This window comes from Astyanax mexicanus, chromosome 13 (assembly GCF_023375975.1).
Source record: "Astyanax mexicanus isolate ESR-SI-001 chromosome 13, AstMex3_surface, whole genome shotgun sequence".
In the NCBI taxonomy this organism is placed as follows: domain Eukaryota; kingdom Metazoa; phylum Chordata; class Actinopteri; order Characiformes; family Acestrorhamphidae; genus Astyanax; species Astyanax mexicanus.
Window position 1 is genome coordinate 29,597,634 of NC_064420.1, and position 27,470 is coordinate 29,625,103.

The 27,470-nt window shown below is 39.4% G+C and overlaps 2 protein-coding genes and 1 long non-coding RNA gene across 7 annotated transcripts in view; 2 read left to right on the forward strand and 1 right to left on the reverse strand.

Annotated features, from left to right (window-relative positions):
• The window catches only part of sulf2b (sulfatase 2b), a 345,428-nt gene extending 322,354 nt beyond the window's left edge, over positions 1 to 23,074 (forward strand). For 2 of the 5 annotated variants that reach the window (XM_049486337.1, XM_022677321.2), the window contains 9 exons: positions 1,602 to 1,842; positions 3,122 to 3,353; positions 4,853 to 4,949; positions 5,160 to 5,254; positions 5,825 to 5,887; positions 12,649 to 12,818; positions 12,920 to 13,062; positions 15,365 to 15,488; positions 19,167 to 23,074. In XM_049486337.1, coding sequence (XP_049342294.1) covers positions 1,602 to 1,842; positions 3,122 to 3,353; positions 4,853 to 4,949; positions 5,160 to 5,254; positions 5,825 to 5,887; positions 12,649 to 12,818; positions 12,920 to 13,062; positions 15,365 to 15,488; positions 19,167 to 19,933 — 1,932 coding nt within the window. In that variant the 3' untranslated portion in view covers positions 19,934 to 23,074. The other 3 variants (XM_049486339.1, XM_049486338.1, XM_049486340.1) reach the window with 3 other exon arrangements.
• On the reverse strand, positions 13,443 to 14,088 carry LOC111194105 (uncharacterized). The gene is made up of 2 exons (XR_002650909.2): positions 13,808 to 14,088; positions 13,443 to 13,628 (listed from the first exon to the last, which is right to left on the reverse strand). It is a non-coding gene; the product is annotated as an uncharacterized LOC111194105 (long non-coding RNA).
• Positions 23,075 to 25,796: 2,722 nt separating the features above from the next.
• The window catches only part of arhgap46b (Rho GTPase activating protein 46b), a 126,198-nt gene continuing 124,524 nt past the window's right edge, over positions 25,797 to 27,470 (forward strand). The window contains exon 1 of the mRNA XM_007250754.4: positions 25,797 to 26,037. Coding sequence (XP_007250816.3) covers positions 26,024 to 26,037 — 14 coding nt within the window. The 5' untranslated portion in view covers positions 25,797 to 26,023. The remainder of the gene's footprint in view (positions 26,038 to 27,470) is intronic.

Sequence of the window (27,470 nt, forward strand, 5' to 3'; positions counted from 1 at the left end):
CCTGCCTATATGCCGCTCTTAAACAGAAGTAACTGAATGAAAACGTTAGAAAAGCCCTGACTTTAGATATTTTTAAATCAAAGAATAAAATACTTGTTTTTCTGGAATGGCAATTTCGTGTTTTTTTTCCTTTATTGCAGTAATTGCATTAAATTGTGTATATATATATATATATATATATATATATATATATATATATATATGCAGTTAAAAGCTGCTTTAACAAAAGGACACTGAAAATGTGCTACGGTGCTTTTAAACACAGTGTTTTTAATTGGAAATGCATGGCAGATCTACATGTACTAAATGTTGCTCAGCTGGAGGCAGGGAATGCAGCACAGACTGCATGGGTGTAAACAGCATGGAGCAGCAGAGACAGCACTTGTTCATAGCTGGGTTAATTAGCATTATCTGGCTAATAAATCAGATCGTGTTACTGCTGTTACTCTCTACTGCAGCATTTATACAACACACATCATATTCACACACTTTCATCATTATAACTAAAAAAAGACACAGAAACAGGTTAAAAAACTCTGTATCTATTAAAACTTTTAGTCTTTTCTTTAAAGAAACTACAGATGAAGCCAGAGAGCGATGAGTACTGCTTCCTACACCTTCAAAAGACTCTTGGAAACTGGAGAAACCTGATACAGGGTCTGGCTGAGCCACATGGCAATGCCAGCCTTTATCTCAGCTTAACATTGAACTTTCAAGTCTCAGTTTCAGGTCTGACAGGTCTAAAGTGCAGTAATAAACTCATTGCTAAGATGTGAAAATTAAACACACACACACATACACCTCTTGAAAGAAATAAGAGACATCAAACCAAGATGAACTGCTTGTATTGTATAGTATTTGCACCAGGAGTGGTATAAAGTTATCCAAAAGCAGTGTGTAAGACTGGTGGAGGAGAACATGATGTATGAAAACTGTGATTAAAAACCAGGGTTATTCCACCAAATACTGATTTCTAAACTCTTAAAACGTTATAAATATGAACTTGTTTTCTTTTTTTATTTCAGCTATTCTACTATTTTTGTTTGGAATTTGGGAGAAATGTTGTCTGTAGTTTATGGAATAAAACAACAAGGTTCCTTTTACTCAAACATAAACCTATAAATAGTGCACACCTTTGTGTGTCCATCAGGTGTGTAAGAAATAAATTCACACGGCTCATTAGTGACAAAAAAGCTTAGAGCAAACAGACACAAGCCTGGAAAAAAGATAGAAATAATAGCAGGTATGTATTTTAGGAGTGTGTGTGTGTGTGTGTGTGTGGATGAGTGTGTATGTGTCTGTGGCTTCCTGTTTATGAGTGTATTAGCACATGTCCTTCCTTTTTGAGCTTTTTGTGTGTTGGGTTTTGCTAAAAATAACATCCCAACATGCCGTGTGAGAGAGAAAGAGAGCGAGAGAGAAAGAGAGAGAGAGAAAGAGAGAGAGAGAGGGAAACAGAGAGAAAGTTCCACTTATGTGTGCTTGTGTAAGCAAGCTAAGAAATTTGTGTGCAAATGTCCCAAGTGCTCACAGCTTTTCTTAACCCCTCCTCCCTCTGTCTCTCTTTCTCGTTCTCTCTCTCTCTCTCTCTCTCTGTGTAGAAGTGGCAGTGTGTGGAGGACTCCACAGGGAAGTTGAGGTTGTATAAGTGTAAAGGAATGGCCAGTCTCTCAGCAGCGAGGAAGCAGCAGGTGTCCACCGTCAAGTCCCAGCTTTACCAGCCCAGCACTAGCACCAACGCTTACACCAACGCCAACGCTGAACTCGACAACTGCAACTGCGACGACTTCGGGAGCTACCGACTGAGCACACTGAAGAAGAAGAAGCTGCTGTCCAAGAAAAGTATGTGGACAACAGGAATGCAATAAAAAATACAGTATATCATAGGGGTGTTACGAGATCTTGTGGCACGAGATCTCGCGAGATTAAAACGTGGCGATATTTCTTGTCAAGCTTTAACCTGTCTCGCGTGAAAAAAAATAGTTTAGTGTGGACTTTTTAATTGGGATCTGGCAACACAGCAGGAGTGCAACTATCAGCGCCCTCGGGGGAGAGGGGGGGGGGGGTGTGTGTGGAGGAGATGTGTTCTGTCATTACTAGCCCACCGCGCTCCGCAAAACCAGCAAGCTGATTGGCTGTTTCTCCTGAGAGAAAACTTATTTAGGGCTTTCATTTGGCGCCCCCTGTAGTGCAGCGCCCCTATGCGTCACATAGGCTGCATAACCCCTTTTTAAGTTGTATGTCTGGCTGCATTTTGGCTCCAGTGGCTTAAGTTTGCGTTATATGATTTTGTCAAATAAAACTCTAGTTTTCAAGCCATTTTTCATTTTTGACGTTTTCTTAAAAAAAAAATCTCGTCTCGTCTCGTTCTCGAGAACCCGGTATCGTGTCTCGTCTCGTGATGTTAGTGTCTCGTCACACCCCTAGTATGTCACACTATGACACTTTGACATAATGCTTCACAATCATATCAACTATATCAATTGTATTGGTATTTATTAGATAATTACTTAAAAAAGAGTATGAGAGAATATCAGACAGGTATCAGACAGATGGTTTGATGTAGCCAGTATTTCAAACACTGTTTGAAAACATTTTTGGGACGGCTACACATTATACCTTTATGACATTCCATTCTAAATCCATAAGCATCAGTGTGTCTTCTGCCCCCCCTTTGCAGCTCCAACAGCAGGTTTAGAATTCTGCAGTTATTGAATCAACAGATCATTGGAGATTTTTAAACACTATAATTCTCAATACTCAGACATGCTCTGACTTCCCTTGTGAAAAGGAAGTATACTTAAGAGCATTCAAAATATTTTCAAATTAAGTAACTAATTAATAATTTATTTATGAAAATAGTACATTTGGTATGTTTTTTTTCAGGCTACTACTACAATAAATGACTGAATCTTGTTAATTTCATTAAACTTAAAAAAGTTTCCAGACCTATCACAGATCAGCTTTCCATCCATTTAATTTGTTTTCGATTTTCTTCATAATTTGCATCAGTCTATCAGGTCGTATCAAAATCCCACTCCATCCTCACACTGTCAGTTTCTCTAATACTCTGCTGCCCCCCAGTGGATAAAGTAAGACATTGCTCTCTGCTATTTTACAGAGCTGAAGGCTTTGAAGAGCTACTCCAGGAACAGATATGCTCGTGCTGTGTCTATGGAGATGGGTGGAGATCTGTACGCAGTGGATCTGGACAGAGGCTACCGACCAATCAACAGCAGCAACTTGAGCCACGCCCAGCAGGAGGAGGAGGCCTTCAGCGGGATGGGTCCGACCACAGCCGAGCCACAGACCAGCAACAGCCTGGTGCCTTCCTCTATTAAAGTTACTCACAGGTGAGGAAGGATGTGTGTAGTGGTCTGTTCATTAGGGGTGACCCAGGGTATCTGCTGATCCTTTATTCATCTTCAATTTCTTCAAAATGTGAAAATTTCTTGATCTTAATAAAGGTTGCATTTTTGCTAATTTCAATTGCAAGTTATCTTACTGAGTTTTCTCCCAATTTAGATTAGGCCAATTCTACTCAGCTGTAAGTCGTATATTTCCCTCGTCACTAGTAATGCCAAAACACCAGGATGGTGTTCACAGACGCCTTGTGCTCATCGACATCACCCTTTGGAGTGATGTGGGAGAGAGGGCGTCATCTACCCACCCAGAAAGAGCAAAGCCAATTGTGCTCTCTCAGGGCTCTGTCAGCTGATGGCAAGCTGCATGACTGGGATTCGAACCAGCAATCTCCCAATTATAGTGGCAGTGCTCTAGACTAGCACTGGAACGCTTGACTCCACCAAATTAGATTTTTTTTTTTTTAAATATAAAATACAGAAAAATACAGGAATCACAAACTCTCTGTAAAGTCTTTATTAACTTCAGTGTGTTGCTGTGCATTTTGATGTTTTGTTATTAATGTGATTTATGCCAATTTGTGAAAGTGTTCTTAGTTTTTGGTGGTACATTCTTAAAAAGGCTTACACTGAATTTCCTCATATCTGCTGTATGTATTTAGTTTAGTTAGTTAGTTGGTCATTTTCACTAAACCTTTCTGGTGGTGAACGATTCCACAAAGGAAATTTTGTGTATAGGCTACATCATATTAGTCACATATCAGGCTTTTTAGACTATGTTCACACAGCACGTAAAAATTACCGAAATCCAACTTTCCAAACAAATCTAACATTTATTTTTTAAAATCTGATACTAAATCTTTTTAATGTGACCCATCTCTAATATCAGTCTGAACAGTTTGCACTTTGTAAGTTTGCATGCATGTGCAACAGAGCAGTGCTTCACATTAAGTTTCGCTTTAATCCCAGCCAAAATCTCAAGAACCACTAAGGAGTTCAGACTATGGCTGGGCTAATCATAGAGAATTTGCACCAGCTCACAAAAAAAGAGCATGTTTTTCAGCCACGGTGAGATTTTTATATATATAATTTTTATTGCTGTGACTTGAGTCTACGAATATCAAATGTCAAATGTCAAAATCACATGAATTCCGATCTGGAAGGTCAGAGTCACATTGCAGCAAATTGGATTTCAATTCTACATATTGAAGTGACCCAGATCGGAATGAAATAATGTCAGATTCATTGTGTTTTTTGCCACATTTTGGGCCACGTTTACTTGCTGTGTAAACAGACCTAAACTTTAACTTGAACCTGTTGAGGAAAAATAATACTTGTATCTCCAAAACGCTTACTTTAAACTTAGATTAAAAACATATTTTACCTTGGATCATTTCTACTGGTCTATTCATCACATAACAGTTTTTTCCTGACTTTTTTTAAAATAGAGTAAATCCCTGCTAAAGAGACTCTAATTTCTATTTCTTCAGGTGTGCCATCTTGGCCAACGACACGGTTAAGTGTGATGTTGGACTCTATAAGTCACTGCAGGCATGGAAGGACCATAAGCTTCACATCGATCATGAGGTACGCAACACACTGTATGCAGAGAATAGTTGCAGCTTTTCCTTCATGCTGTGAAGCTCCAGCTCATCTACTATACTATACTGTACTATACTATACTATACTATACTATACTATATATATACATATACATATATATATATATATATATACACTGTACATCACAGAACATATCTGTGTTTTCATAATTACACCTGTATCCTCACTCTCCAGATCGAAACACTACAGACGAAGATTAAGAATCTGAGAGAGGTCAGAGGTCACCTGAAGAGGGTGCGGCCTGAGGAGTGTGACTGCAACAAATATATGTAAGAGTGACAGCTGTCAATCATGATTCTTTGATTATTCTGATTGATTCATATTCAGTTCAGTTAAACAAACATTTCTTTTTACATGCTATACTATGATAATAGTTAGATTGATGTTCTAATTTTTGAGCTAGCTTTGCCCCTATATATTTATTTTTTTATAATTTAACTTTAAATGTATATTTGATTCTTGTTTTAAAAAATGTTAAACTGGCATGTATAAAAAATTCTGAAGTAATGATCCAGTAGAAATATATATTGACATCCAATAAATGTAAGGACCCTTTTTTGTGAAGTCTCCATTTTGGAAATATTTCTTTGTGAGTGACAGTGACTAAATACTACTTTAATTAAAAATACTTTAATTAAAAATTGATTAATTTTTAACTAAGTTTGGCAGGTGAAGCTTCCCCTCTCAAACAGAAAATAGGTCATTCACTTTTTACACAAAAAAGGGGGAAAGGCCATGGTTTTGCTAGTGGGCTTTTAAATGACAGTATTAAAACATTTTTTGGGTGGTTTTGGTGGGACATTTATAATTATTTATTTTTCTCTTGTTCTCCATTTCAGGTACAAATCCAAGTTCAAGAGTAAACTTAGAAAATATAAAGCAGGCAGCGTCCACCCATTCAGGTGAGAATGGGAATGGTTTGTTTGCATGCTTTTTTAGTTTTACAATGTTTACTAAAACAAGGTTGGGATAAAACTGCAGAACTGATTCAAACTGTTGCCCACTGTTGTTACTGACACATATTGAAAACAGTGGTATGAGCATGTGCCCAGAGAGCAGTAAGAATTAAGGGACTTGTTGCTCAAAATTTAAGTTTTAAGATTAAAGATGCTTGTCCAGTGCATGTGGAAACTGTAGTCCAACCACCAATAAAAACGGACAAGCAACTAATAAAAATTAGTGATAACTATGAGCTGTACACCACTTCCCTACACTCAGATATCAGGAGGAAGACCAGAGTCAGAGCTTTATTATGGTGTTGAAAAACAGATACAGGTCTACAAAGGCTATACTGACTTAAAACCAGTGTTGGGCACGTTACTTTGAAAAAGTCATTAGTTATAGTTACTCGTTACTTCTCCAAAAAAGTAACTGAGTTACTAACGGAGTTACTCCACTATAAAAGTAATTAGTTACCAGTAAAAGTAACTATATCGTTACTTTTTATTATTCGCTCCGTCAAAAAAAAAGGAAATCAATTATGCATTTACTATTATTATTAGAAAAATAAACGAAAATAAACCCAAAATGTTGACAAAAATATAATCTAACGAATTTAAAAAAAAATAAAATGAAATTCTCCACACAACCAAAGAAAATTACTAAAACTTCTAATACTGAAAAAAAACGGAAAAATCGGAAAAACGCGTCTGGGGATGAAATTAAACAAACCAAGCCACACTCAAAGGAAATATGTATATATATTAAAAAACAACATAATGGACAAATACAACAATCTAGTGACCGTTAAAATGGTATTAAAATAACAGCTTCACCAAAAGAGAATAGAGCTTAGATCGGGCCCAAAAAATCCGACCCGACCCGAACCATAAACTGTCATTATGAGCCCGACCCGATCCGTCCCATAAACTGTCTGTTTTCGGGGCTGATTGAATGAGCGAAATATGATCAGAATTATGTTAATTTACACTGTAACATAGAAGCATAGAACTATAATTTAATTTAAATGATTTTTAAGAACAGCTACACACAATGCTGCAAGTCAAACGCGGAGGCGTTCACGTGCGCCCAGAGCTACGTGATTACATTTTTCATTTTTATTATAGTTTAATTTGATTTTGTTTTTATTTTTTCTGTTCAGTAAGTTTTTAGGGTGGGCTTGCTAGTTTTTACACATCTCATCAGAGAGATCAATCTAAGAAACGTGAGAGAGAGAGAGAGAGAGAGATTTGCGTGTTCTGGTATGAGCTACTCACAGGTAAATGTTCCTGGCGCTCATATTGTAATCCCATTCATAATTCTGCAGTTTCTCAGTGTTTTCTGTCGTATTTTGCGGCTAGCGCGAGCGCTTTACACAAGAACTAACGGACCACGAGGTGCCGCGCGCTCGGCACAACACCGCCCGCTGTACAACTCCGCTGTACAACAGCGCTTATAAAGAAATTAAACACGAAAATGAGGGTATTCTATCAGTAATTTCAGTTCGTTTTAGTTAGTTTTACAATCACAAAATACCATTCGAGATAGTTATGTTTTTTTCCTTTTAATTACCATTTTTAGATTCAGTTAACACAAATGTTTTTCACTTTCAGTTTTCGCTATTCGTTCGCTTTAGTGAACAATAATAATTGGTTACTTAGCAACATTGTAATTATCACACCAGAGCTTTATATAAAATAAAAATAGGAGCCCTCGGTCCTCGGGTCAGGTCGGGTTCGGGCAGAGAATCTAAGCTCTAAAAGAGAAAGCAGCAGCACCACAAAAACCGGAGCAGCTAAAAAGAGCTTAACGTCCTTAATTCGTAACTTGGGATGTCCACGGCAATCACTGAATTGATTAGAGCAGCAAATCGTCACAATTGTGCCTCACTTCACCACGCCAACCCACAGGCACAGCAGCCAGAAGCTCAAGTTCACTGGACAGAGGAGGGGTTAACCAGGGCAAAGCGAAGTAAAAAAAAAAAAAAAAGTTCATAGAGCAGCTTAAGTAACGTGCAGTAACGGGGTGTCGGAAATGGTAACGGCGTTATAGTTACAGCCATAGTAATTAGTTAGATTACTCGTTACTGAAAAAAAGTAATTGCGTTAGTAACTCCCAACACTGCTTAAAACTCCTAAACACTGGTCACAAAGGTGAAGTTTTAGAAAATCCTGCCCCTGATCAGCAAGTGACACTCAGCACAACACAACAAAAACTGACCAGCATCCAGCAGAGCAGATAGCAGTTTAGCATACTGTGGGCAATGTGCAAGACCCTTGACCAATCATACTCAGCTTTTGTCTAAGTCCAAGCTTACTGCATGGTAAATCATCAAGATGGTTGTTGAAGCAGTACCTTTAAAGTTGTTCTTAGATGAAGCATAACACTAACACTTAACTATTTAACCCAAGTGTCAGTAGAAACCTACTGAACACAAACATCCAATTAAGCCCCTACCAGGGTCACAATACACTACTCCAACTAGCATAGCATAAATGCTAACAATTAATTGAACTGAGGCAGAAACCACATAGAAAAACAATGCTTAATTTATTTTCAAGTTCCACAGAGTCATTAACCATTCAAGACATTTAGGATCACCATTTAGTAAAAGCATAGCCAACCAAAACAATTAGCATTTGATAATTAGTATGTAGCTGAACTGGTTTAAGGATTCAGACAGCAGGTTTGTAGAAAGGTTCAGGATTCTGAACAGGATCCTGTCAGGTTCTGGAGCAATGCTATAGCCAGTGGAACCTAGGAAGATTTTGGGCTGCTTTGGCTTTGAGATGTGGAAGCATAGTTGCTTGAGGCTGCCTGGCTAACTGAACCTTGAAATGGAAGCAAAGTCCTCTTGCCAAAAGGATCTACCCTATACCACTGAACAGGTCCTGCAATATATCCACTTACTAAACCCTGTGATGGGAGCACAGGCCCGTCTGAAGATGCCACAACCTGGCCCTGGGAAGAGGAATACAAGCTAGAGAGCTGTGTATCTTGTGCACCTGCTGCCCGAAAACTAGCACTAGCTTGCTGAGAGGTTGTGCCTACGCCAATTGGGGGTTGAGCCTGGGTTCCAGAGACAGATGGAAATGAAAGTGAACTTCCTAGGCTTGGAAAAGCAGCTTGCAAGCTGGTCTGCTGTGAAGCACTAGGCAGGCTGGCTGAACCTGGTGTTTGAGATGAAGTATACCCTGCTAAACCCTGTGAGGGGAATGTAGGCTTGTTTGAGGATTCCCCAGATGGAATCTGAGTTCTCTGACCCTGTGATATGAAATAGGAGCTAGTGGGTTGTGTACCTGCTGCTGACTGAAAACCAGAGCTAGTTTGCTGAGAGGTTGTGACATTTGAGGGGAAGTGTACAACCCGGTTAAACTCTGTGGGGGTAAAACTGGTTTGAATAAGGTCTCAGATGGTGTCTGAGGACTAGAGGCCTGTGTACCTGCTGCTGACTGAAAACCAGAACTAGCTTGCTGGGAGGTTGTGGCAGCACCACTTGAACTCAGGGAGGAGGGCACAGGACTTGAGGGTTGGGCCTGGGCTTCAGGGACAAAGCGAGAGGTGGAAAAGCAGATTGCAAGACAGCAGACTGGCTAGCTGAACCTGTTGTGCCTACTGCTAACTGAACATCGGAACTAGGTTGCTGAGGGGTTGTGGCACCACTTGCTGAACCCAGGGCTGAGGACACAGGCTTGAGTAGGACAGTGCCAGGCTGGGATGGTGTTTGAGGGGAAGCATAAGACCCTACTAAACCCTGTGAGAACACAGGCTTTGCTGAGGATGCCCCAGATAATGCCTGAAGGCTTGAACCATGTGAGCCAAGAGAGATGCTAGAGGACTGTGTACCTTGTGTACCTACTGCTGACTGAAAACTAGATACAGCTTGCTGAGAAATTGTGGCAACAGCACTTGCTGAACTCAGGAATGAAGGCACAGGACTTGAGGGCTGGGCCAGGGTTCCAGGGACAAAGCGAGAGGGAGGGTCTTGCAGTGCAGAGGTGCCTAGACTTGGAAGAGGAGCTTGCAAGCCACTTTGCTGTGGGGCAGCAGATTGACTAGGTGAACCTGGTCTAACTACTGTTGTTTGAAAACCAGAAGTAGTTTGCTGAGATGTTGTGGCAAAGTCATTTGGGGGTTGAGCCTGGGTTCCAGAGACCGAGCGAGATGGAAAGCCCTGAGGCAGAGGGGAACTTCCTAGACTTGTAAAAACAGCAGACTGCAAGCTGCTCTGCTGTGAGGTAGTAGACTGGCTAGCTGAACCCAGGGATGTAGAAACAGGGTTATATTGGGCATTCCCAGGCTGGGATAACATTTGAGGGGAAGCATACAACCCTGTTAAAGGCTTGAATGAGGAAGTTCCAGATGGTGTCTGAGGACTAGAGGGCTGTGTACTCGCTGCTGACTGAAAACCAGAACTAGCTTGCTGGGAGGTTGTGACAGCACCACTTGAACTCAGGGAGGAGGGCACAGGACTTGAGGGCTGGGCCTGGGTTCCAGGGACAAACCGAGAGAGAAGAAGTGCAGAAGTGCCTAGACTTGGAAGAGGAGCTTGCAAGCCACTTTGCTGTGGGGCAACAGATTGACTAGCTGAACCTGGTCTAACTACTGCTGATAGAACACCAGAACTAGCTTGCTGAGGGGTTGTGGCACCACTTGCTGAACTCAGGGATGAGGGCATAGGACTTGAGAGCTGGGCCTGGGTTCCAGGGACATAGCGAGAGGGAAGGTCCTGCAGTGCAGATGTGCCTAGACTTGGAAAAGCAAATTGCATGCTACTCTGCTGTGAGGGAAGAGGCTGGTTAACTGAACCTGTTGTGCCTACTGCGGACTGAAATCCAGAACTAGCTTGCTGAGAGGTTGTGGTAAAGTCACAACCTGAACTCAGGGATGAGGACAAACTGGTTGAGGGTCGAGTTTGGCTTTGCTGTGAGGAATGATACTGGCTAGTTGAACCCTGGGATGGAGACACAGGTCTAGTTAGAAGCTGGTTCTGGTTTGTGCTGCTCTGGGTGAGAAAAGCAACTCTACTTGAAACCACATTAGAGGGCCCTGCAAGTTGAGCTGTGTAGCCACCCTGAGAATGGGATTGGTTTAGGGCATCTTGATCCCAGGAAATTGTGTACTGCCTTATGAATGCAGGAGCATTTGCTACAGAGTCTCCACTACTAGAAGTACTTGGAGGCTGAGCCAAAGCATATGCTGCAGGTCCACGTCCAGTGTTCCTGAGTTCTTGCTGGATAAGAGCAAGAGCTTGATCTCCAGCATCCTTATCACCACCACTTTGCCAGTAGGAAGCAGGCCTGTTTTGCCAGACTAGGTAGAACATAAAGAATGTATACTTTTAGGTTACCAACACCAGAGTATTCTAGTTATAATTTAAGTATGGTTCATTCTCTTACCCCCAAGTCCATTAGCAGTTTCCCAAAGAAACTGTGATAAGAAAAGGCAAAGGATCCTGTAAGACAAAAAAAAATCAATACACCATATACCAAATGATTTCATAAAGCACATGTTTAGATAGTTACCTGTCCCCCCTCCACTCCATGTCTCACAAGTTGAGTGTGTGCCGACAAGCACACAGCAGCACAAGCAATATGTGCAAAACAGCTTAAAATCTGATCTTATTATAGAAACATCATCTCTGTTCCTGCATTCAAAATGACAGTTTTCAATGCAATACTGTAGCATTGTCAGAAAATCACATTTTGGTGGCAGGTGTGAATGTTAGGTGTGGTTAAATGCCATGAATCTGTTTCATTTAAAGATAATTATCTTAAAAATCTTAAATATAGTTTGGAAATACAATTATTCTGTAATTTCTTAAGTTGCACAAATCGCTCTTCTGTCTCACACTGGCAAAAATAAATAATGATACATAATGTTTGAACAGTTTGACAAAAGAAAAAGTACTATTTTCTACTGCTCTACAAGTTCTAGCAAGTTTACAGTACTTCTGAATGGAAAGTGCCCAAACAGCTGCAATTTGAATAAAAAATGTCATTACTCTTTATTAAAAAAATATTTTTAAAATGTGTTTTGAGAAAAAAGGTAATATTTTAAAGCAGCAGTGGCTTCACATCCCTGACAGTTTTTACAGCCTATTCTTGGCCAGTTCATTGTGGTGACATCCAGCTCAGAAAAACAAATCACACCCAGTTACCTTCAGTTATACAGTTATATGAAAAAAATGTGTGTATAGAGGCAGCCTAGGAATGTATGAAGTATATTTTTCCCAACCGTATTACTTAATATCTCATGTCTTATTATACTCATTTAATCATATTGACAAGTTTAAATCACAAACAGATCTGATGAATGAATTAATGAATTAATGAAGGTGTTTTTATTTATTTTGTTGGTAGTGATTATTCATATCACAAACAGTTAAAATAAGGGTTTTGGCCAGCAGTGGGGGTTTGTGTCTAAGCCTTGAGAAATGATCCTTCAAAGCTTCATAAGGCTTTATTTGACCATTAATATACCATTGTCCCCACTTTAAAGGCTGTATATCAAATATCAGGCAAATATCAAGGAAACGGCATATAGCCGAACACCAAGCTGAAACAAAACCAACCACTCTTGCAAGGTCTTTTGGCTGAATGCCAGACAAAAGGTTCCAAGTGTCTGTCTGCCATGGCTTTGCACAAGAAGATGCAGAGGCTTTGGATGGAACACTGCTTCTGTCTGAATGTAACTTGGTTGACTATATTCTTCATTTCTGCAGGAAAGGGCAGGAGAAGGATAAGAAGGCTTGGCTGCTGATGGAGCAGAAGCGCAGGAAGAAGATCAGGAAACTGCTGAAGCGTCTCAAAAACAACGACACTTGCAGCATGCCTGGTCTTACCTGCTTCACGCATGATAATCAGCACTGGCAGACTGCCCCCTTCTGGACCAGTAAGCCACAGACACACACACAATATAAGAATGTTTTAATAAGAATGTTTAGGTTGACGCCTCTTCCCCTCATTCATGACGTTCTTGTTCTGTCATCCCAGTGGGACCCTTTTGTGCGTGCACCAGCGCCAACAACAACACCTACTGGTGCATGAGGACCATTAATGAGACGCACAACTTCCTCTTCTGCGAGTTCGCTACAGGCTTCCTGGAGTACTTTGACCTCAATACAGATCCATATCAGGTTAGTGCTCTCCCTCATTTTCTTGTAAGGGGAGAAAGTCAGAGTTATTATAATGTAGTACAAAGGCTTTGAAACCAGACCTCCGGACCACCCAGATAGTACACATTTCTGACCATCATAGTGCATTGGAATAAAAATGTATAAATATTTGTATTAATTTGGCGGGGTGTAAGTGGTTGCATGTGGCTATAACGGTGTGTTTTGTAAAATACTCCCAATCACAACACATGAGGCACCAGCATATGTAATAAAAAGTGATTAGCAGACAGCTAAAAAAAAAAAAGGTACCTAATCTACACAACCACCACACGACACAAAACTAAGTTAAATTGGGAGGGAACATAGTGTGAATTTGCCAGTAGTCACAACAGGAGACAGTATAATACAAAAAAGAAACCTTTTATTAATACATTATCTTGCCAGCTAGTAAAAGCAGCAGATTAAGGAAGAGAGAATCAAAACAATAAAAGACTAAAGAGAAAGTCCAGTTCAGTGTCCCAAACTCAGAAACGTTTGTAATGGCCAGGCGATGCAGTTACAACTTTGCCCGTCTCCACCAAGCAGTCCTAAGACAGATAAAAAAGGAAAACCTGAACAGTAACACATTATTTGTAGGCATCCAGTTTTCACTAGAGAAAAGACTAGAAAAGGGAGTAATCTTCACGCAGCAATGTGACTAAAAACAGCCAGTACTTCTATTTCCTTAAAATATACACCACTACCTAAAATAGTTGTTTATACTCACACGATTCTGGGTCGTGATCTAAACCACTACCTGGAGTCTGCAGCAACTCGCCGGTGGGGCATAAGACTCCTCGAGCTGCCGCTGACGTCACCGCGTGCACGCGCTTCAGCAATTCCTCCAGAATCTCCTTCAGCGCCGTTTCACTCCCGCCCCGCCGGCGTGCACACCACGCGGTCCCGCTGCTCCCGTTTTGCTGCGTTCCCGAAGATCCCGCCCCGTCGCGCACCTGTGCCACCAATCAATGCTCCCCCCGCATGCGCGCTCTTTTTTCCCCTTTTTGCAAAAAGTCCGCTTTTTAAAATAAGAGTCCCTCAACACTCGCGTATTCTCTCCATTAGGATCATAGACTGTATATAGCTGGACAGAGCATCGTCTCTTAAAAGTGAAGCCACCACAGGTCGGGCGCCCCCTGCTGTTCGGCTGCAGAAAGCTGTGTAACTCCACCCATCCCCATAGGTTTCAATGGCAAAACAGACAACTTTCAATCACGTTTTTTTCTAATATACTGTAATTCTACCTCCATTATTTAAATGCAACAGCTAGTGTAACCTCTGCTTATAGTGTCAAATTTTTATATCCCCACAGAATTCGGTTTTTAAAACTTTATTCGGCTCTATTCAAAAAAGGTGTGGTTATGGTAAAAGAGCTGCTTATGGGCGGGACCAATAACAGACCGTCAGCTCCACTCCGCCCCGCTCTGCAGTCTGTGACCGCGAGGCAGCCCTCAGGGGCGGGGTTATTTAAATGAGTAGGCGGTCTCTCCACAGCCTTTCTCCCTCCTCTGGTCTCTACTGCGCAGACTCTGGTCTCTGACTCGCCAAAATGGCAGAAGATTTTGGCTTCATTTTCATTGAATGTATGGGAACGGTGACACGGCGTCCATCTTTATATACAGTCTATGATTAGGATAGATTGATAAAAAATGTCAGGTGAAGTAATTTAAAAACACCCAGTATACACAGCACACATCACAGCAAATATTAAAAACAACCACACCAGTGTATACACACCAATTCAAGATAGCAAAAACTAAGAAAAATAATATTTTTATTATTAACTTCAAAAATTAAAAGAAATAAATATTATTGGTATTTAAAGATGTATCAATAATACACATCTTGGTGTTTACCACTGGAGTGTAGGAAAATATCAGTATACCATCAGTACTGTATTTTTCACACTATAAGACACTGGATTATAAGTTTCAATGAATGTATATATTTTCTGGTCTATTTTCATGCGTAAGGTGCTTTATGCATCATTATAAGAATTATAACATGTTTTCTTTCAGATTCAGCAGGTCTATTAGCTAGTGGTTCGTCCAACATAGCTTGTTTTAACACTGTAAACACACAGGCTACAGTTCAATTTACTCGCCTGTGAATGGCTCCAGCAGTGCTAGTTGGATGTTAGCAGCAGGCTACAGGCTGATAATACACACCTCTGAATGGCAAAAGAGCTAGCGCTTAGCATTGCTAGCGGCAAATACTAATACTGCTCCAGCTGTAATGTGACAGTACCTGATTCATTACCTTTCCAATGTTTGTGTTTTTATAGCTGATAAATGCAGTGAACACGCTGGACCGACACGTATTGAACAATCTGCACGTTCAGCTCATGGAGCTGCGAGGATGCAAAGGTCATAAACAGTGCAACCCCCGCACACGCAACATGGACTTGGGTGAGTTACACACACACACACACACTTATTTTTCTGAAGAATTATACACACATTCTCAGGCATACAGTAAACCAACACAACCATATACTTTCCAACACATAAACAGACTACCCACTAATGGCACATTAGGTACTAAACACATATACAGTAAAATATTGGCTCCAAAACACCACACAACACACTTCAAACCTCAGCATCATGGCTGAGAAAGAACCGGAGAATAGCCACAGTTCCACATCTTCATCAACTTCATCGTCACCCGACCCTGGCCCTGCCTTGCTTTCTGTCCTCCTTGTGTTCATGCAAACAGACCCTCTCATCTTAACTAGCTGAGCTGCTTTGCTGCTGGAATAAGGGTTTAGATTCTTTGCCACATGTTGGGTCTGACATGACTCAAAGTGGCTGTTTATTTCCATCATAATGTGTGTTAAGAAATACTTACTGCTGAATATAGTATGTCTTTAATTTTATTTGCTGCCTGCTTAAAACATAGGGGACTCCCCATTCCCCTTTCTGTTCTCTTTTTGCTCACTTTGGATATGAAGACATGGTTTTGCTGTTGACATTTAAATAATTTTAGCAAGTAACCATCAGCTTAGAAATAGGAATGGTACTTTAAAATATATACTTTTTTACTTATTTACTACCTTTTTATTTATTTAATTTCCAGTCAAAACAGTCACGTTGTTGCTTTTTATTGAATAAATGATGCATTATTAAAGCAAAAACATACATTTAACACACAGATTTTTATAATGCGCAGATTTTTCTAATGATTAATTAGACAATCACTTTTCTGTTTTACACCCTAAGCATTGCTATAACAATTGTTAATTGTTATCCTAGTTTTATTTTTGTCTTCTCTTTGTCCTCAAAAATACCACCTTAAAATAAACATATTATATTGACTGGAATTTAAATAAATGAATAAATAGTCTCCCTTCCCGAACCCTGAATAACAGTGATGTAAATATTCCAGTTAGTTCAGCAGTTTGCTCTGTTTTTTTTTTTTTTTTAAGGAGTGTGTACGTGAATATATCCTCACTTTGTTGACACTCTCTAACTAACGATATTGTCTCTTCTTCAGGAGGTAAAGAGAGAAGCAGCTATGATGAATACAGGTATCTTTGCTAACTGAATTTAACACGATTTCAGTGGAGTAGTGTGGCACTAATCTAGCAGAGTTTATAGTTTTCTATAGACACAGAAATGTACTAATCCATTCAATCGACAGTGTCCTTGCATATGGGAGAACATAATGAATGCAAATTAATGCTGTGATAAATCCAACACTGCTGAACACGGTTTCTAATCAGACTGCAGACACATGCCAACAATAAAATGAAGGAGAAGACTTCAGGAGATTGTCTTTCACTGTTGATCGAAGGCCAGTTGTCTTTGGAAGCTGGTCAGCATTTTTGAATATTTAGATCACCATGGGAGGAAATCAGATTTTAAGGTATTTGCAAACTGTGTGAGGGTCAGTTCAGTTCTTATTGATCTGTTCACAGTCACAGATGGCCATAGATGTGAACTTTTGTACTTTTTCAAAAACTGTAGAACAAAGAAATTGGGACTTTATTGCCTAAATTGGCATTAGAGAAGTATAATATGTATTTGTATACAGCTACAAATATGTTAACATATATAAAAATCTGTTTTTTAAGCATATAATGTTTAATAAGTCCATAGCCAGAGTGAGTACGAGTATAATTGACCTAGGCCTTTTTGGTTCTTAGGATTGATATCGCTTCACCATTACTGTGAGAGCATTGATGTCCAACATATGGCGTCTGTTAGCTGATGTAACAGCTGTGTGCTTCGTAAAAAGTCACGTTGCAAGCTCTCAACCTTTCAGCACTGGTGGCATCATGTTATACACACCTAAAAATAAAGGTGCTTTAAATGATGCCATAATGCAGGGGTTCTTAACCTTTTTAACTGTGCAACCCCCTTTCAAGCTCCAGAAAATTGTTCCCTGCATGGCTTAGTAGGGCTCAGGAACAGTCGCAAATCATCTTCCACGTTAAGACAGGCACTGTGTTTGTTTTTTAGACATGCAAGTTAAAAATTTGACTTTTTTCAACTCCATTGAACTAATTGCTGGGAACTCCAGAAATCAAGCAGAGAGCATTCTGTGAACCTCAGTTTCAGGCCTGCGAAAATCCATAATTCAAGTACATTTTCATCATATTTTCTCGCTTTCTTCTAAAAAACACTTAATTTTAATCCAGTCTGGATTTGCAGAGCCACGTCAGGCATGTGTGAACCTGAATCAAGATTGAGATTGAAGAGTCAAGTAGAACAATGAATGAGTCTGTTTAAATCAAGCCTGATTTGATACCGTAAAGAACAACAACGTTTGCTGCCCTCCTCTCAGTAATGCTCCAAAATCTAGTAGACGTCTCTCTAATAAAAGCATGAGAAGCTCTTTTTAACAAGGAATGAGCAGGTGTTTTTAGAGTAGGTCCAATCAGTTTACAATGCACTTTACTTAAGCTCTGTATTAAAGTTTGAAATAGTTCCTTCCATTTTTTTTATTGGAATTAAAGGAACTTTGTTGGCTTTTGCTTAATGTTCTAGGTCTAGATTGTCTTCTCCTTCATTTGGTAATCTCCATAGAGCAGAGGTTCTCAAATTGCTCACTAGGAACCCTCAAGCAATCTTGATTTTGCCTCTACTCCTGCTTGCAATACATAGAAATCGGGCAAAATTCTGGACTGTCAGGGGTTCTTGAGGATCAGTCTCAGAACTACTGCTATAGAGGGCATTGTCCTGTGCTCTATCTCTCTCTCTTTCTTTCTCTCTCCCTATCTCCTCCTCCTCTTTCTATGTTACCTCTTGCATGTGCCCTCTCTCTGCCTGCTGATTGATACATGTTAAAGCTCATGAGCCTTGTGATTGGCTGTCTCTGATCACTTGCTTGAGTCTGAGAGGCGGGGTAACGGTCTGTCTTATCGTTGCTTGTGGCATTAGGCAGTTTCAGCGTCGCAAATGGCCCAAAATGAGGAAGCCTGCCTCCAAATCGCTGTGAGTTTGGACAGTTCTGCTTCACGTTCCTTGGGATAGAGTACCACCAAGCCACCACCCAATCTAACCCATCTCTTTTTTTTCTCTCTCTCTCTCTCTCTTTCTTTCTCTTTTCTTTCTCTCTTTCTCTCCATTTTGTTTCCTTCCTCTTTTTTTGATTACATTCTACGTTTTATTAGGCCTGCATGACACTCTGCTTGTTCTGAAGATGTTTTTCTTTCTTCTTTTTTTTTTTTCGTCCGTCTGCATGGAGTCTCTTGCACCAGGGCGGCTGCTCTTCTGTCACGCAGTTCTAGTTCCTCCTTCATCATTCATTCCTCTGCTTCCCCATCGAGAACATTAGCTACCTCTTGTGTTAAGCTCTGTGTCTGGTTCTTTAGGGGACTGCTTGGAGCATGTACACGATTTCTTTCCACCATTTTTTCACAAGTCTCTGATCGTGTGCTTGTTTTTTTTTTACTATTTCTCTCATCACTGAAAGTGCTGCAAGTCATCCATCCATTCCCATAGAACCCATGATATGATGTACAGTATGCATCACCCTGTGGATTGAAAAGCTTTCTGTTTTAAATGTAAAAAACAGAAAAAGTGAATGTGTATGTGTGTGTATGTGTGTTTGTGCGTGTGTGTATGATGTATTTCCTCCAGAGGGCAGATTTGGGAAGGATGGGAGGGATAATATCCAAGCGGAGGCCGACCCAGAAAGCACCCGCCCACTTCCATGGGCGACAAACTGGTCCGAACTTGAACCGTTGTACAGACTTGACGAGCACGCCTACGATCTCAACCTCAACTTCACCCTGAGCCTGGAGGATTGGGCCCACTTCCGACGCTCCGTGGACCGCATGTTTGCCCACCTGGCTGATGCCCATCAACCATGGGACCTGGACCTGGAGGACGGAGCAGGGGAAGGAGTAGGAGGAGTAAGAGGAGGTGGTGTAGGAGGAGGAGGCCACGCCCTCGTGTCCTCCGGCAGCCGCTCAGCTTCGGTGGCCTACCTGACCACTCTGGCCACTCCGGCATTTCTGCTGAGGAAGGCTGGAGCTGAGGTCTTGAGAGACGCCCTGGGGCTGAAACAGGAGACACGCCCCTCTTCCTCAGCCTCTTCCTCATCCTCATCTTCCTCCTCCTCCTCCTCCTCCTTGTCCTCTTCTTCTTCTTCTTCTTCTTCTTTGCCACAGCCCCTTTCCTCTGTCCTGCAACAGCAGGATGCTGGTGGTGCCGAATGGAATATCCTACCGGAGCTGCTGGAAAGTGGGCGGAGAGAGGGGGAGGAGAGAGACAGCGAGGAAAAGGAGGAGGAGGAGGAGAAAGAGGACGAAGAAGAGGAGTTTATCAAGCGAAGGACAGGCCGAAGGAGACTTGGTTCCGCCCACTGTGACTGCAGCAACTTTTTACAGGACGTTCCTGTGTGACTCTCCTTTCAGATCTGCAATCGTTTTTATTTTTTTCCTCATGCCTCCCTGAACAAAACGTAAAGTTCAGGAAAAAAAAATGAAAAAAACAAAGACTCCCGGTTTTCCCAGGATGGAGCGTACAGGAAGTTTTAGCTCCAACCCTGCAAACCAGCCTCTCTTTCTCTCTGTCCTACCTCTCGTTCTCTCGCTCCGCCTCTTCCAGTGGTATCAAGTCTTCAGAGCCGAAGCCTCCAGGCTTTTTATCTTTATTATTTCCAGTCAGTCTATTTGCTACACCTCCTTTTAAACCAAACCCTCAATCTGGAAAAGCGCATCCTTTATTTCCGAGATCGGCTAGGCTTCGAACAGAGCACATTTTATCATTTAACTTTCGGAAGACTCGTCTTTTTTTTCTTTGTCTTGGTGGGGATTGTTGGAGAGATGATTATGATGATGATGATGATGATTATAATGATTACAAAGGTAAAACAGGAGTGAAAGAAATAAACTTGACATGTTTTAGTTTGTCTTTATGATTTGATTTGTGGCTGTATGTACAGTACTTTTCATGTTTTGATTTCGAGTTCTTCTCTAAGTGTTTTAATGGCTGCTTCTACATCTCCCCTGCACAGCTACAGATTACAGTACTGTAGAGTCTTGGTCATAAATACTGAACCACAGGAAATCATCTACTGTACACTTTGATTTAACAAACTTAAGGCCATGATAGGGCTTATAGGTTGGTCTTAAGGTCAGGTTAAAGCTGTTGCACACCGGCTATACAGTGTCGTGCCTCACAATGAAGCGCTGAAATGAAAGCGTGATGACTATAACAGATCATTGGTTTAGATTGAATATGTTAAAACAAGCTGATAACATTACATGGAGTTTAGATTAGGGATACAACACATTTTTGGCAACTGAAAGTATTCAAATGAAAACAGCAAAAACAGCACTTTGAGTGTTCAACTGAATAAATGAAAAGGATAATGTAAATAAGTTGTTAGTATGTCTGCTAGGATATTAATAATGTTCTGTAGTCAATAAGTATTTTTTATTTGCAATTTTGTAATTGCTTTTACTTTGAAAAGCAAGACAAATTTACATTGATGCTATAAACCTGCTATAAACCTGCAAAAAATGAAAACATGTTTGATATTCAACCATTGGCCATATGTTTAACCCCTTAAAATGCCTTGTCCCACATACAGGCTACAGGTGTAGATGATACAAACCCTTTTTTCTGCAGTAATTTAACACGTATACATTCAGAAAATTTGAGGGCTTTAAAATTCTCCTATAGGAAACTTGGAGAAGCTTCCTGTTCACTCTCTGCTCCACTTAATAATTCCAGATAATTCCAGTAACAGGAATCAACCCAAATTCTGCAGGTTTGAAAATAGATTTAAAAACTAGACAAACATAACAAAACATAAAGGTTTGGAGAAAATTAACTGTTTGATTTGTATTGAAAATATAATGATTTTAAAATGAATTTTATGATTTTATTCATTTTTGTTTTAAATTAGAGCTGGTTTTAATTTGTGAACTAATGTTGCACTAAGTAAATCCACAGCACTTGGAGTTTCTGAGTGCTGCTGTGCATGTTGGGCAACATGTGGTGAAAACACCAGTGTGCATACCATCATTAAAAAGTTTTTTTTTATGTTTTTTTTATGCAACCGGTGTGCAACAGCCTTAAAAGTCTCGTCCCGAGCCTCGTCCCAAGATTTGAACTCATTTCAGAGGCCCAAATTAGCTGTTTTCTCTTTCATTCACGTCAATTTTTTTTTTAAAGAAAAGTCTGTAAAACAAGTATATGAACTTAATATGTATGCGTATGAGAGCGTGCCATATATATGTTTATTTCCAAGCACATTTTTTTTTTTTTCTAGTGCGATTGGTTTTAAAGTGTTGCTGCAGCGTTTTTTAAAAGTCCTAAAGTTTAAAAGTCTGGATGTGATCATCAGTGTATCTGTGTACATTCCTAAAAGCCCTGCACCTTGAGCAATTTCTTCCTACAGAATTCTCAAAGATGAACACAGTTATTGATGTTATTGGATTATAACCCGACCACTCCATTAAACACGTTGCAGCAGGATGTACTTCAGCGGGTGTCCCATTTCTAGAATCCAGCGATAATTGATATTATCTACTGACGAAACGATGATGTTGATGTGTTTTGACAACATAACGATAAAAGTTTGATGTGATTATCATGTCATTGTTTCTTAACTCTGAATTCTTAGATATTCATTTGTGCTATACATGGTGCTACTAAAGTCTGAGCAAATATATAAAACGGCAGTATGTATTTGAATGTATGTTTGCAATTAATATACTGTAAATGTTTAAAAAGGTATATTTTCTATGACACCCGACAGGTGAGGCTAAATTGACCGTCATGCTACGAGTGGAGCTTTGGGTTTGGATCACTGTTGCTTTAGTCTCCCCTGACCTGAGTGTAAAGGTTTGTTTTAGCTATCTATAGATTTGAGAGCAGCACACATTGATCATGAATGATTTATTATTTTTTTGCAGTCCAGGTTTAGTCATTTGTGAAATATTTCAGAAGTGCTGACTCTTGATTACTTTTGCCTTTTAGTAGATTGTAACTCGGATGTGCCTCCATAATTGAAGACCGGTGCACTGTATAGGGTGTAAAATGTGTTTAAATATGTTTCTACCCTATTTAGTGCACTGAACGCACTCTTACCCTATGTAGTGCACTTGATTGGACATATGGAGCCATATTGAAGACACCAAACATTACATTATATTACATTACATTGTACCTCCAAGGGATTGATACATATTTCATACATATGTCAGAAGTGCTCCGTTATGTCTCCACTGTCCCCTGTTCCTCCCCAGCCCCGGCCTTTATTGTTTGCACCGGATTGTGTTGTTATTTGTTACTTCATGAAACAGTCCCTTGTTGCTCTATGGAAGTCCAACTGAAAGGCAAGTTCTCCCTCTGCACTTTGGAAGGGGCTGCTTTTGTGGAACGATGATTTTAAAAATGATAACAGACAGGTTTTAACAGAACAATGCCTTGTACAGTTTTAGAGATTTATCAGACCTATATTTTTGTTTCGGTTAACCCGTCAACATTTGATAGCGCTCATTAGTTTGTGAATAAAGTGTTGAATGCCCAAAGTTGAGTCTTGTAATTGATCTTCATTTATTCAATTAATCAATCGATCAACCTTTATTTTGACTCGGAAGTACATTGGGGGCAACCCTCATTTTCAATGTAGCCGAGCATTTATAAATACAGGGACTAACATGACAAAGAAAATAATAGCTACATTAAATCATTTTAAAATAACACACAGAGTGATCTATTTTAAGCGTTTATTTCTTTTCAATTGTTGATGATTATGGCTTACAGCCAATGAAAACCCGAAAATCAGTATTTCAGAAGATTCAAATATTACATAAGAACAATTGGTATTCTTGACAGTGTGGGCTGTGTGCCAAGTCCTGCAGGAAAATGAAATCTGCATCTCCATAAATGTTATAAATAAGCAGAGGGAAGCATGAAGTGCTGTAAAATGTTGTGGGAAAACACTTCACTGACTTTAGACTAAATGTAACACAGTGGATCAACACCAGCAGATGACACGACTCTCCAAACCATCATTGATCATCAGTAAAGTTCACATTTCATTTGGAAATCAAGGGATCAGAGTCTGGAAGAAGAGTGGAGAGACACACAGTCCAAGCTGCTTGAGGTCTAGTGTGAAGTTTCCACAATTCAGTTCAGCTCCACTGTGAAATATCAAGTCCGAAGTCCACTTTAAGAGATGCTGCATAGCTGTTTTAATATTTCTCCATATATTTCAGAATAAATGTATTTGGTATGCTAAAATATATTTGGTATACTGACAATATTTCAAATATACATTTTAGAGTGTGAAATGTAGGCTGCTTAGAATTAAATACAGGGTATTTTTTAAAAAGTATAAATTTAGCACATTTTGAAAAATAAATACCGGTAAGCCATTTTCAACTCTCCATTTTTAACATTTTTTAGAAAATGTCACTCTATCACTATAGCTTCTCTAAAGTTTTCCACTATTACAAGCCGGTTTAGACCAAATCAATTCAGCGAGTACCAACAGAAGCTGGTCTTAGGTCTATTTATCAGCAGTTACCATGTTTAGAAGGGTATTTCTACATACTTCAGATTTGTCTGGACAAGAGGATCAAATCAGTCACCTGTAAGGTTATTATTTACTACAAAACAGCAAGTGACATTCCACAAATACTGTTTTTATCTTGGGTAGTGTTCTTGGTCATTTCAGACTGTGCTTCTGGAGAGAGTCCAGTTTACAGAGCTAGAGCTGCTGATAAGGGAGCTGTAACTGCTTGTTCAATGTTAATGCTCTTTTTTATTAAGTCACTTTTGTAGGTAATTAGGTAACTAGGTGTTTAACAACCAGAACTTGGTTAAAAGTGCAATCCAACGAAAGAAATCAGTGGGTAAATGAGCTAATTAATGAATATTTCGAGCTTCTCATTATCCCAGTGTATTATTATTTCCTCATAAAACCAAGAAAAGGTTCTAGTTTACGTTAGCTAATCTAGGTTATTTATCTATCTTATTTATCTAATTCTGATACCCCTAATATATATATAATTCAGTACAAAACCATTAATTAACCATACCATGGCTAAATGCAAATGAAAGAATTCCTGTAAGAAATCTTATAAAATGGAACTATAAAATAAATAGCCCTATATGCCCTATAACAAATTGTAATTGCCCTATTAGAAACTTTGGATAATTTTTTTTGTTTGAGTGTTATAGATCAAAGGAAGTATGGGATAAATTAAATTAAATTAATGATAAAATAACAATCACCTATAATCTAATGGCAATAAAAATAGTTTTTTTTTTTTTTTTTTTTTAAGAAAGCCTCTCTGTATCTCCAAGGAAAACGATCTGGTTAATTATTTGTATGGTTAAATGTATACTATGGAAAACAAGATGTAAAATTGGGTCAGTGTAGCGTTTAGCATTTTAATTTCCTAAGCTATATTATATATAAAACTTAATATTTTTTTTCCCATTCAGTATACTGAAGAAGAAATGTGTTTTTATCCATTTTTTTCAATCATCTAGTTTTTCGTTTCGACCTTTCACAAACAGAATTTTAAGAAAATGAAAAGTTGAATCTCAAAGTTGATTTTCAAATTTGTCCATTATAATCCAACTTACAAAATGCAAAAATTAAAAATCAGAATATAAAGAAAATATTATTTATTTCATTTTCCTAAAATTCAGATTGTGAGGGACAGAGATGAAAAAACTAAAATTGAAAAAATGGATATAAACGTATTTCCTGTCACTGCACTTTATTGAAAAATGAAATAAATAATGAGCTTTTACATCAAATTTTCTATTTTTGCATTTAGCCTATAACGGTCAGAAAATGTATTTAATAAATGTTACACTGACCAAAATTGGCATAGAAAATCTAAGTATTACAAGTGGAAGTGTTTGGTTGAACTTAAAAGAAAAATAATTTTGGACAATTATCAGCAAAAAGCAGACAAATTGGCCTTTTTAAAATGTTGATATTGTTTGTAAGTAATAGTAAAGTTAAAAAATGTGTATATTATCTATTTAGATATTGTGTTGAAATATAAGTTAAAAAGTAAACGTTTTAATGTAAATTTCATCTTGAAAAAAAATCAATAAAGGATAATAAATAAACAAAAGCATTAGCCCAGACAGACTACGACCTGCGGTTGCGTCTGTCCGCCAGCAGATGTCGCTGCCACTCCACCGAGATCCAGTCAGCGGCGGCGCGGCGGAATTCCAAGCCGATCAGAGCGCGCCCCTGTCGGCCACAGATCCGATTACCAACCGCCCAGCAGCAGCAGCAGCGGCTCCAGCCCGGAGCTTCCAGGTTCAGAGAGGGGCGGGGGGAAACCCCGCTCACTCACTGGCTGCTCGGGCCGGGACACACGCTCAGTCCGGAGTCCTCCTCCTCCTCCTCCTCACTGCGGGCGAAGCTTTACCGCTGAAACAGAGTCCTGAAACTTAACCGACTTAACTTCTCTTCATTTCGACTGTTTTACAGACAATGTGAGGAAATGGCCGAGCCAAGGTAAGAGTCGCGGCGGTGTGTCTGAGCGCTAGTGTGGGGTGAGAGAGAGAGGGGGACCGCGGGGCTGTGTGGAAGTTTCACGGAGGTGTTTCTGCTCCATATTTCTCCTGTAGTGAAAACGCGTCCGTAGTGCTGAGTGAGTTTAATTACTGGCTCGAGTTTGAACACAGTGCTGGTTAAATAGACTCTAAGAGACATTGTGGACTTTATTGGCAGTTTAATTTGTTTGTATATGGTTTAATTGTGTTCTAAATGAGATACACGTGTGTAATTCACTGGACTCTTCCTCACACTGATTGTTATGAACTGTAGCTGCTGGTGAGGAAAGGTGAAAGTAGCTGAAATCTGATTTTTACTGCTTAAACTAATAAAACAAATAAACTAAAACTACTCCAAATACTGTCAAATGTTTATGCTTTGTTGAAGATATGTTTCCATATGGAAAATAATGAATATTAATGAATAATAGATAAATAAATAATGGGTGTGAGGGGCTCCTCTGCTTGTTTTGTTTATGACTTACTTGTATAACTACTAGTGCATCTAAAAAAAAAAATATCATTGAAAAGTTACTTTATTTCAGTTATTCAGTTCAAAATGTAAAAAAAAAAAAATAATAATAACTCTCTCAAAAATTACAATGTTATATAAGACCAGCTGGTACTTTTGGCAGTGTAGGCAGTGTGTGCCAAGTCCTGCTGGAAAATGAAATCTGCATCTCCATAAAAGTTGCCATATATTTAGGGTCACCTCTGCTGTATTGAAGATATGTTTACATATGGAAAAGAATGAATATTAATAGAGATAAATAATGTGTGAGTTGCTCGTTCTTCTTGTTTTATTTAAGCATGGCCCCCAAACAGGGCCTCATAAAACCTAAATAACTAGTAGTGCCTCCTAAAACAATTAGAATATCATTGAAAAGTTATTTTATTTCAGTAGTTCAGTAACTCAAAATGTAGAAAATGACAATATTATGACCGATTGGTACTTTTAGCAGTGTGGGAATTGTGCCAAGTCCTGCTGGAAAAAAAATAAGCCTCTCAAAAATTTACAATAATATATAAGACCAACTGGTACTTTTGGCAGTGTGCCAAGTCCTGCTGGAAAATGAAATCCACATCTACATAAAAGCTGTCATCAGAGCTAAGTATGAAGTGCTGTAAAATTCTCAGTTGACATGACACTCCAAACCTTCCACAATGTGTAAAGACCCATAAAGACCATCAAAAACATTATGATGAAACTGGCACTCATCAGGACTGCCCCAAGAAAGAAAGACCAGGGGTTACCTTTGTTACACAGGACAAGTTCCATCATCTCCAGATATGAGCCACCTGAATTCTTCACAGAGTATTATGGTTTGTTTAACACTTTTGTGTTTACTACGTGATTCCTCATGTGTTCCTTCACATTCTGGAGGACTTCAGAAA